Consider the following 11,757-nt stretch of genomic DNA (forward strand, 5'->3'; position numbering starts at 1 on the left):
TAGTTTTAATTTTAAAAATTGGTGATTTTTCGATATCGAAACCTGGATTTTCAATATGCTGTTAATCAATAGTGAACACAGTTAATCAATAAAAATTTATTTATTTTTAATATGACGTGTAGTTTTTGGAATAAAACTTGGATATTTAATATGTAGTAAATAGACAAGCTCGTGTGACGAGTGAGATTGAGATGGAAGTTTTTTATCAAATTAAACCATAAGTGCTAAAAACAAATTCGGGCTCATATATTCATAATTCGTATATTCTAGTATTTTATTTAAAAAAATTTAGACCTCATTTCGATTTACAGAGTAGATAGTGTCTGAAAAGCCCCTTTGTGAAAACCGTACAAAAAAATTTTGAATAATTCTTTTTGTCCACTTTGACTGGGTTTAGGGCGAAATATTACACAAATCCATCCCAACAATCATGGATTTTTCTAATTTATTTTGTATTTATTTCAGAGAGGTAAAATTCCTCTGCTATTGGCCGTTGAGGCTGGTAATCAGTCTATGTGTCGTGAATTGCTTGGGGCACAGACCACGGATCAATTAAAAGCGACCACAGCAAATGGAGATACAGCATTACATTTGGCAGCACGTCGTCGTGATGTGGATATGGTACGCATTCTGGTTGATTATGGTACTAATGTTGATATACAAAACGGTGAAGGACAAACCGCCTTACATATTGCATCTGCTGAAGGCGATGAAACTCTTGTTAAATATTTTTATGGAGTGCGTGCATCCGCTAGTATAACTGATAATCAAGGTAATAAATCCTTACTTTAAATAAATTTTTTAAGCTTTTGACAATACGGTAGTTGCCTGATGTTGAATTTGCCTTATTATGCATAAAAATGTAAAACTAGATTTTATGCAATGACCAAATTTGAAAGTGAAATTAAAATTGATTTAAAAACGAAGAAGTTATAAGCAAAGTTGCATTCAAAGATTGCCCATCTCCTTTTAGGGGAAAAAAAAGTATTCAAAGATTGATTGCCCATCTCTTTTTAGCAAAACTAGATTTATATGTATTTGTATGTATGTCTATGGTGATATCGGACAACGACGTCACTAATCTATATCTTCCTCTTTGTTTAATTAGTCTACTCTCGTAGACAGAATTTATGGTTCTTAAAGCAAGTTATCTGATAATATTCCAAACCATTAACTATAGTTGACATGATTCTTCTTCAATTATTAGAGCTTTGATGTAGACATGTATCTTTGATAAAGACATTTTCTTCTAATAGAGTCCATGATCAGATCTATACTCTAGAAGATAAATTCCACCGGAGAACCTATAAACTCATTCACTTTTATTATTTATTAACTTCAGATTAACTTTCTTTCCAGATCGTACTCCTATGCATTTAGCGGCTGAATATGGCCATGCAAATATTATAGAACTATTAGCCGATAAGTTTAAAGCAAGTATTCTCGAACGTACCAAAGATGGTAGCACATTAATGCACATTGCCTCATTAAATGGTCACGCAGATTGTGCAATGATGTTATTTAAAAAAGGTGTATATTTACATATGCCCAATAAGGGTGGTGCTCGAAGTATCCATACAGCTGCTAGATACGGTCATGTAGGAATAATTAATACTTTATTACAAAAAGGTGAAAAAGTTGATGTTACCACAAATGTAAGTTGCTCAGTTTAAATTTTAAAAAAACCGCGCTAAATAATGGATAATTATTTGTATTTCTAGGATAATTATACGGCTTTACATATTTCTGTTGAGTCAGCAAAACCTGCGGTTGTTGAAACACTATTAGGATATGGAGCTGAAGTTCATGTACGAGGTAAGTATAATGCAGACTATGAATTCGAATAAATTTTCACGATATTTGAATTAACTAGGTGGCAGATTGCATGAGACACCATTACATCTAGCAGCAAAAGTTCCAGATGGGGACCGCTGTGCACTGATGTTAATTAAATCGGGTGCTCGACCCAATTTAGCTAATGACGATGGTGAAACTCCAGTTCATTTTGCCGCAAAACATGGAAATTTAGTAACACTTTTACTTCTCCTAGAAGATGGAGGGGATCCGTTATACAAAAACAAAGTAAATATTCGCTATGAAATATTTTTGTAAATGATTTAACTTATATGAAATATATTTCCAGAATGGTGAGACTCCATTACATTTAGCTTGTCGAAATTGTCAATCAGAAATAGTTCGACATTTAATTGGATTTGTGAAAGATAAACAAGGAGCGGATAAAGCTACGTCGTATATAAATAACGTGAATGAAGAAGGGTGCAGTGCATTACATTATGCATGTCAAATTGAAAAAGAACAGGTTGTAGTTCCATTGTCAGATCGAGAAGTAGTGAAGTTATTATTAGAAAATGGAGCTGATATCGGCTTACAAACAAAACATGCACACGAAAGTGCATTACATTACGTTGCAATGGCTGGTAATAATGATGTACTATCGGAAATTATATCGAATATGTCATCGACTGACATTCAAAAAGCAATGAATCGTCAATCGGCTGTTGGATGGACACCGTTGTTGATAGCCTCGCATCGTGGTCACATGGAATTAGTTAATAATTTACTTGGGAACCATGCGAGGGTAGATGTTTTCGATACTGATGGTCGTTCCGCTTTGCATTTAGCAGCCGAACGAGGATACTTACAAGTCTGTGATGCATTACTAACCCATAAAGCCTTTATTAACTCTAAATCTCGAGTGGGTAGAACTCCTTTACATTTAGCAGCGATGAATGGTTTCACTCATTTAGTTAAATTTTTAATCAAAGACCATAATGCTGTTATTGATATTTTAACTCTGAGAAAACAAACTCCACTACATTTAGCAGCTGCGGCTGGTCAGATAGAAGTTTGTAAGTTATTATTGGAACTTGGTGCAAATATCGATGCAACTGACGATATGGGTCAAAAGCCAATTCATGCAGCTGCCCAAAATAATTATTCAGAAGTAGCCCAATTATTTTTACAACAACATCCAAGTTTGGTAATGGCGACGTCCAAAGATGGAAATACGTGTGCCCATATTGCAGCTATTCAAGGATCGGTTAAAGTGATCGAGGAATTGATGAAATTTGATCGACAAGGTGTTATAACGGCGAGAAATAAATTAACTGATGCTACACCACTTCAATTAGCTGCTGAGGGTGGCCATGCAGAAGTTGTGAGAGCTTTAGTTAGAGCAGGTGCATCGTGTACCGATGAAAATAGGGCTGGATTTACAGCTGTACATTTGGCTGCACAAAACGGTCATGGACAAGTACTGGAAGTAATGAGGTCGTCGAATACATTACGAGTAACAAGCAAAAAATTGGGAGTAACAGCTTTACATGTAGCTGCTTATTTTGGCCAAGCAGGTAAGCACTCGACGAAAACTTTTAGCTTGAAATAAGTATATTAAAACAAACTTTTGTATACTCCAGATACTGTACGTGAATTACTGTCACACGTTCCTGGGGCTGTGAAATCAGATCCACCAAATGGAACGTCCTTAGTTCCAGCGTTGGGAAATGAATCTGGAATGACACCATTGCATTTAGCTGCTTACTCTGGAAATGAAAATGTCGTACGGCTATTGCTTAATTCTGCTGGTGTTCAAGTTGACGCTGCTACAACAGAAAATGTAGGTTTTGCTGCGATTAATCATAAGCGCAACATTTGGCTGTACTGTTAATTTTTATTTCTAGGGTTATAATCCACTACATTTAGCATGTTTTGGTGGGCACATGTCAGTTGTTGGTTTACTTCTAAGTCGTTCTGCTGAGTTGCTCCAAAGTTCTGATCGACATGGTAAAACAGGTTTACATATTGCCGCTACGCATGGTCATTACCAAATGGTGGAAGTATTGCTTGGGCAAGGAGCTGAAATTAACGCAACCGATAAAAATGGATGGACACCGTTACATTGTGCATCTAAAGCTGGTTGCTTTGAAGTTGTTAAACTCCTCTCTGAATCTGGTGCTTCCCCAAAATCTGAAACAAATTTAGGCTGTGCACCAATATGGTTCGCGGCCTCCGAAGGTCATAATGACGTATTAGAATATTTAATGCACAAAGAACACGATACATACGCTTTAATGGAAGATCGCCGATTTGTATATAATTTAATGGTATGTTCCAAAGCGCATAATAATAAACCCATCGAAGAATTTGTTTTAGTATCGCCTGCGCCAGTTGATACGGCAGCAAAACTATCAAATATTCTTATAGCTCTCTCAAATAAAGAAAAAGAACGAGCTAAAGATTTAATAGCAGCTGGTAAACAATGTGAAGCAATGGCTACGGAATTACTAGCATTAGCAGCGGGTGCTGATTCAGCGGGAAAAATTTTGACGGCAACGGATCGTAGAAATATTGAATTCTTAGATGTTTTAATTGAAAATGAACAGAAGGAAGTTATTGCGCATACTGTTGTTCAAAGATATCTCCAGGTAAATAATAGGTAATTTTCTATAACCTATAAAGTCAGTTTGATTCATTTTTTCAACAATTTTTTTTTTTGTCTATTAGCGACCACCAAATAATTATGGTATTTTATTTCCAGGAACTTTGGAGAGGGTCACTCAACTGGACGCCATGGAAATTAATACTCCTGTTCATATCATTCATTTTATGCCCCCCTGTCTGGATAATATTTACACTCCCCTTAGGTCATAAATATAATAAGGTTCCCATTATAAAGTTCATGTCATATTTAACGTCCCACGTATATCTAATGTTTTTTCTATTAATTGTCGGTATCACCCCAATATATAAAGTCGTTCGACCAAGTCTTTTACCATATTGGTATGAATGGGTCCTATTAGTATGGCTTAGTGGCTTATTATTATTCGAATTAACAAATCCAAGTGATAAATCTGGCCTTGGTTGGATCAAATTAACTGTATTACTATTTGGTATGATGGGCGTTGCTGCTCATGTTACTGGTTTTGCTTTTATAGCTAAACAATATTGGCCAACATTGATGTATTGTAGGAATCAATTTTTTGCTGTTTCATTTCTATTAGCTTGTGTACAAATATTAGACTTTTTATCATTTCATCATTTATTCGGTCCATGGGCTATTATTATTGGTAATTTAATGAAGGATTTAGCTAAGTTTTTAACAGTATTAGCGATATTCGTGTTTGGATTTTCAATGCATTTTGTCGCATTAAATCAACCTTTTGAGAATTATCAAACGAACAACATACCTCGCACTGATCTTGCCGGTTACTTTTCTGATGGTAAGTTTTACAATTTTTTTTATATTACAAATTAATTAACTTTAATTCTCAAAAATGTGCCAACATTCAACTGTCTTTAAATTATTTTTTATTAAATTAGAAAAAATTATTTTGAATTGCCCGTCTATTTAATAAGAGAATGAATAAAACTTCTTAAAAATTAATGTAAATAGTTTAAATATGTACGATATCGTTAACAATTGGTAAGATAAATGTTCTCATTCTGCGTCTTAGGAAAAATCACCAGGGCTTATAACATTATATTAATTTTTTACGAATATTTATAGGAAACCGTTTTGAAAGAATTTTTTATTTCACAAACTGCTTAGGGCTCCTATTAAAATACTACAAAACTCTTTAATTCAACCTATACTCTCGAAAAAGTGTGGAAATCAAATGAGGATCATTATAAAATAAGTTCCATGGCATTGTTTTATTTTTCGTGGTTGGGACAATACTTCTTAAAGTTGATCTGACTTGAAATTTACTTTTATAAGAACAACCGTGCATTCGGGGAAAGCCAGGCCAATCCAAATTAAACTGCGTTAGCCAAACATATTGGGCAAACAATTATTTATAAGCATTCAATTTTATCTTCTCAAGGTATTAAAATGTCATTTAAATACTAAAAGTATTTGCGACAAATAGATTAACTTTTGTCTTTCTTTCAACTAATTCCAAACTCTTTTTCAAATTGAAACATCTCGCATATTTTTATCAGGATCGATTTTATTTTTGAGAATTGAGTGTTCATAGGCAAGACTGTAACATTAAGATTTTTCTAAGCTTTCTTTAAATTCGAAATAAATATCTTATCACCTTAAAAATCGAAAAACACTTTCACTTAGATTCGATACTATATTTCATTTCTCCGATTAGAATCTTTCTTTTTATAAGAAGGAAAACCTTTTCATGAATTTCTACAAAATTTTAAGTAAAGACAGCCTTTAAGATTACCTATATAAATCCAAATTTTTGTTCTGATATATGGATGTAAATTTTGTCTTCATAGAGGAAAATCCCAATCACAAAAAAGAAAATTAAAAAACCACAACTAATTTTTAAAATGCAGGGAAAAACTGAAGTGCGAGATCAAGAAATCCATTTAGTATTGAAACGAAAAATTTTTGCAAACAACTCGAAATTTTAAAATGGATAGAAAATGACAAAATGTCATCCATTTCAGTTTTTTCCATCTTTGCTCACAATTTTAACACAGACTTTTTTTTCTGGATACATCAAAATTTGATAAAAACTTCTGTGCCAATTAAAAGTAAATTACGAAGAAAGTAACTTTTCTAAGAACTTTTTTTTGTGGAAATATAATCAGCGAATTAAGGATTTACTATTTCTTAAAATAAATGCATTTTTTGTGTCTGATTATATTTTTACATATAAATTCCAAAAATCATAATTTCTATGATAAAACACAAAAAAATACACATATTTAACACAACTAACAGATCACAACACTAACATTGGTGTTGGTGACGATTCCACCATTGCACCTGGATCAGAATGGCTTGAAGACGACTCGAATACATTCAATCATCCACACACACATGCCAAAATCAAAAAGAAGAATGTCCCACAGGAGGGGAGTAAGTCTACAAAAAACGACTCGCAAGTGATATTACAAAACTGTGTGATCTTTTTCAAATGCTATTCTCGTATTTTGTAGCTGATTGAGAAAAAAAATATGTTAGCAGTAATTTGTAGACAAAATTGTTTTTTGTGTTTTCTGTGTGTGTTGTGTATCTGTCCCCTCTTTTCTTGTGTGTTTGTGCGCGTGTGCAAGTTTGCTAGATCTTGATTGCATTTTTCTTTCAATAAAATTTCTCTCTTCTTCTTTCTTGTGTTTTGTCTCTGTTTTAATGTCTTCTTTTTTTCTGGAAATCAACTATTTGCCAGGGTAAATTCTTTCATCAATTTCTATTTAAAAGATAAATCCGTAAGTCAAACTTATCAGAGTTTTGCCTTTAGTATAATGTGACTATTTCTTTTCCATGCGGCATATTTTTTGCAATGACGTGTGTTGTTTTGTGCACAAGGCCAATAATAATTGTAGATTTTAGTTATTGTTAATTAAAAAATGTGATTATTGTCAAGGGATTGCAAGTTCCCTTTGTTACTCGTTTTGTTCTTTTTTCCGTGTTCGTTTTGTCTCAAATTGTCTCGTATTATTAGGTGTATTTTGCCTCTAGCCTCTAGATTCTAGAGCATCAATCTACTAAACACATATTTAAAGAATATATTATACAGATAATATATATAAATTTTTTAACATTGCTTGTTCTCAGTGGTCATGAATCCATTGGTCGCTTTCGAGTTATTATTTTTCGCCGTGTTTGGTCAAACCACTTACGGTGAAATGATGATGAGTGGACCGAATAACCGTCGCAATAGACCTATGTGGACGGATAATCTATTCAAAATTGTCTTCGGAATTTATATGTTGGTGTCAGTAGTCGTGTTAATTAATCTACTGATTGCTATGATGTCAGATACTTATCAAAGGATTCAGGTAATCATTTGATTTCTTCTTTTTAATTTTTATGATTACAGTCAGAAAACATCCAATCGAAATATTTGAGATGCTGTTTTTCGCTGTATTCGGTCAAACACAAGCAGAAACATTAAAAACTGACGAAATAAAGCCTCTTTGGATTGAAAAATTGTTCAAACTCGTGTTCGGAGTGTATTTATTGGTGTCAGTGGTTGTGCTTATAAACCTGCTCATTGCAATGATGTCTGATACATACCAGAGGATTCAGGTAATGAATTAAATGTATGGCAGCTGCTTTTTTATGGAGGTAACATTTATCCAATAAACCATAATCCATATTTCTTTAAGTTAATAATAATAGACCAAACTCTCATGGCATGAGAACATCCCTATTGGACATCCTCGAAATAAGTTATGCAGTAGAAAGTAAACATACAAGAGAATATCAATTCAATATTAATTTACAATATTAGTAAAGTAGAAAAAAAAACAGCCGTAAAAAGTAGGTCACTTATTAAACGTGAACATCATATCGTTTACTAATCGGTGAAAAGTGCACACTATTAAAGTGGATTACATAATCCCAGTAAGAAGACCATTAATACCTAATCACAGCCTTATACTCGCTAATTGATCTACGCGCTATTGATCTACACACTATTGATCTACGCGCAGTTCAGATAAATACTATTCAGAGCGAGGCGTATCAGCAACAGCATTACCTCAACAAGACCTTCGAAACATATCTATATATATTCTTGGAAGAATACAAAGCTTTCTTCGACCCCCCCCCCCCCAACTTAAAATCTCGTATAAATCTTGAGTTTTCTTTCTCATTTAGAAATGTGACATCTTACTTCGACAATTTTTTGCTTAAGGCACAATTCTGGTTTAGAAATTTGAAAATGAAATGAAATCGATCTTTTTTTGCACATTTTTAAAGGCTAGATCCTTAAGAATATGTACGTACTTCAACGTAATTTTCAAAATTCTTATTATTTTCGGAGATACAGCGGATTTTTTGGTAACGAAGTTCGAATTAATAGCTCTGTACCCCGAGCTGCTGTTGCTACAAAAGAAGGCAAAATAGCTCGATAATCAGGAATAACTTTGCAAGACATTGCGTATGAAGTAAAAGAAGGCCCAATGTATAGATCTGAGATCACCGATTAATCCAAAGATAATAATATAATATCCGAGGTACTAGGAATTGTCTTTTAAACATAAAACGAGCTTTTGAAACTGCATTTTTCGAGGTGGTTGACATGATATCTCAAGTTCTCCTCGAGGGATTCCTTTGAAATTTGGTGGAAATATTCTTTATAAATTTCCCTCTCGTCTGAACCTTGGATTTAAAAAAAATTTCAATTTTGAGTATCAAAATTCGAAAAAGCCAAAAAAAGGGGCCAATTTTTCGAATTTTTTTTTCTTTCGGATCATTCCAAAGGCCTGAAATCCTGTCAACCAGGATGCGGTGTTTTTTTGTAGCTCTTCACCGTCCTGTAATTCGAAGAATTTTATTATTTTTTTATTATATTTTTAAAATGTCAATAAATAACATGAAAAAAGGCTATCAAAAGGTTTTCATTTTTTTAGGCTTCATTCAATTTAGGCTTCTAGACTTAGAATACCCCCTTAAACGCTAAAATATGCCTACCTATGTGATTACCAAAATAAAACAAGCATAGATATTTTACTGGTCGGATTACAAAAGAGCCTACCTATAGTACCTATATTTTTAACTCTTCCTAAAAATTCCATTAGAAAGTTTCAATCGACATCTGGAAGTGTTAGACATTAACGTAATTACGATAATTTTACAACAGATTTATTTTGGACGTTTCCTGAGTTGGTATTATGTTGTATGTTTCTTTTCTAATTGACGGCTTATTTTTAGTGTGTTGAATAAGAGCTGCACCCATGGCATGAGAGCAGGCACTATAATCAATATATGCATAATGAAATTCATTTTTAATTTAATTTTTTTTAATTCTCGTGTGCAATGTCAACTTAAGAATATTTATTATGCATGGAGCATGCTGTCCTCCTGATCCTCTACTTCAAAGTGTATGTATAAAGCGTGGATGTTCCTTTTTTCTCCTAAAAAAATGACTTACTCAGTACTTAATGTCATTTCGCTGTTGCGTCTGCAAGGAACATAAACAAAGTATTAAAACCATTGCAATCTTAGCAGACATATTATATACTCCAAGCATGAATTTTCCAAATAAGTTGAATGCATCCATTGTTCTTTCAATAAACTCAAATAACCATATTTTTTTTACACACATCCAATTTGGCTGTTGCGGCTTTAGCTAAATCAATTCAATTAATCGTACATACAAAAATTACAATTTAAGAATATTCCAAAAATAAATTTGCATGTAGATACGATTCCATTCAGCCGCTAATTTATATTCAGTTCAATATTTTTGCTTGAATAAGTTTAGACGCGCCTTATTCATCTCAAAATGAACAATGCATGTATATCGACAATCTCGAAAATCTCAACATGAATTTTTTTTGTTGTATAACACAAATCAAACAATACGCGCTTAAACAGATCGCGCAGCTGATCATTTTTAGTTTACTCATCATATTTAGCAAAAATTTCATAATTTTAAAATGCATTTTTTTAATAACAAAAACCATTTATTAGGCTCAATCAGATATCGAATGGAAATTTGGATTATCTAAGCTGATTCGGTCAATGCACCGTACAACAACGGCACCTTCGCCCATCAATTTAATAACCACTTGGCTCTTTTATCTTGTTGGAATGTGCAAAGCAAGAGGTATACCAAAAACTTTTTTCAAAATAAAAGCGTTTTTCTATTTATTTTGTTGTAATTAATTGTAGCGAAAACTCAGAAACGTCCAAGTTTAGTGCACATGATGGGATTACAAAGAGATCAAATGAGTGCACGTACGAAAGCTGGTGCAAAATGGCTATCAAAAGTCAAAAAAGGTGGGCAAGTTGCTCCCAAAGATTCAGTTGCACTATCCGTTGTACATTTAAGTCCATTAGGGTCTCAATTAAGTTTTACTAGTACCACTATGCGAATTGAGAATGTAACTGATTGGGAGGCGATAGCGAAAAAATATCGTGCATTAATGGGTGAAGCTGAAGAGGTTAGAGATACATCAGATGAGATTGAAGAAGGTGATGAGGAAAATGGTGACAATCCTCCACCAGCAGCTATGGGTGGTGCTGCTGCACCCGCTCAGTAAATATGACGGCACATACAATTTTTCTAATAAATTACACTACTAAACATGTAATTTTACTTACATGGTCTCTCTCCCTGCCTTAATTAAAATTTAATATAATAATTTGTTAAATGTACACTGTAATTATAAAATTATATGTAAAATTGTACCTGGAGAAAATATTTTTATACATCAAGTTTTTTTACATTCAATAATTTTTACTTTGCTCAATTATATAACTTTACATTTACTTTGTAATAAATTGAGATCGGAGCATTTTTTATGGAAGCATCAGTTTAATATTTAGATAATTTTTTTCAAATAATCATTCATTTTCTCAGCAATCGATTTCTATCAAAAAATACGAACTGAACTTAATGATTTTTTACCATACACATGAATTTTGTAATGAAAGAATTTTTTTCGAGTTGGCAATTATGATTTATACTTCTTATTTCTAATTGAGACATTAACAATCCTGCAAGAAGACTAGAAAAGTATGAGAGTTAACTCTGGGTTTTGAGTACGCCCATATACGTCCGGCACTTGTAAGTTCGCATATCTGAATTTGGAGGCGCTGATTTTATCTCCCGACCACTGCGTATAAGCTTCACAGATGTACATGAGATACAATCCGCCGCCACATTCAGATAAGCGAACTTACAAGTGCCGGACGTATATAGGCCCATCGAAGGCATTGCCCGTGATCCAAAGTTAATGCAATATTGTATGATTCGAATAATATTTTGCACATGCCCTGTGAGACCACAAAGTTACCGTTGTCAAGCGGGACGGTTATTA

General features: G+C 33.3%; 1 protein-coding gene across 1 annotated transcript in view; it reads left to right on the top strand.

Annotated features, from left to right (window-relative positions):
• Positions 1 to 11,757, top strand: part of LOC123296211 (serine/threonine-protein phosphatase 6 regulatory ankyrin repeat subunit B) — a 62,498-nt gene extending 50,741 nt beyond the window's left edge. The window contains exons 5-15 of the mRNA XM_044877672.1: positions 466 to 772; positions 1,360 to 1,655; positions 1,722 to 1,815; positions 1,874 to 2,082; positions 2,144 to 3,371; positions 3,438 to 3,637; positions 3,702 to 4,445; positions 4,559 to 5,240; positions 7,541 to 7,764; positions 10,406 to 10,541; positions 10,607 to 11,757. Coding sequence (XP_044733607.1) covers positions 466 to 772; positions 1,360 to 1,655; positions 1,722 to 1,815; positions 1,874 to 2,082; positions 2,144 to 3,371; positions 3,438 to 3,637; positions 3,702 to 4,445; positions 4,559 to 5,240; positions 7,541 to 7,764; positions 10,406 to 10,541; positions 10,607 to 10,977 — 4,491 coding nt within the window. The 3' untranslated portion in view covers positions 10,978 to 11,757. The remainder of the gene's footprint in view (positions 1 to 465; positions 773 to 1,359; positions 1,656 to 1,721; positions 1,816 to 1,873; positions 2,083 to 2,143; positions 3,372 to 3,437; positions 3,638 to 3,701; positions 4,446 to 4,558; positions 5,241 to 7,540; positions 7,765 to 10,405; positions 10,542 to 10,606) is intronic.

The sequence above is a fragment of the Chrysoperla carnea genome, chromosome 3 (assembly GCF_905475395.1).
Source record: "Chrysoperla carnea chromosome 3, inChrCarn1.1, whole genome shotgun sequence".
Lineage (NCBI taxonomy): Eukaryota > Metazoa > Arthropoda > Insecta > Neuroptera > Chrysopidae > Chrysoperla > Chrysoperla carnea.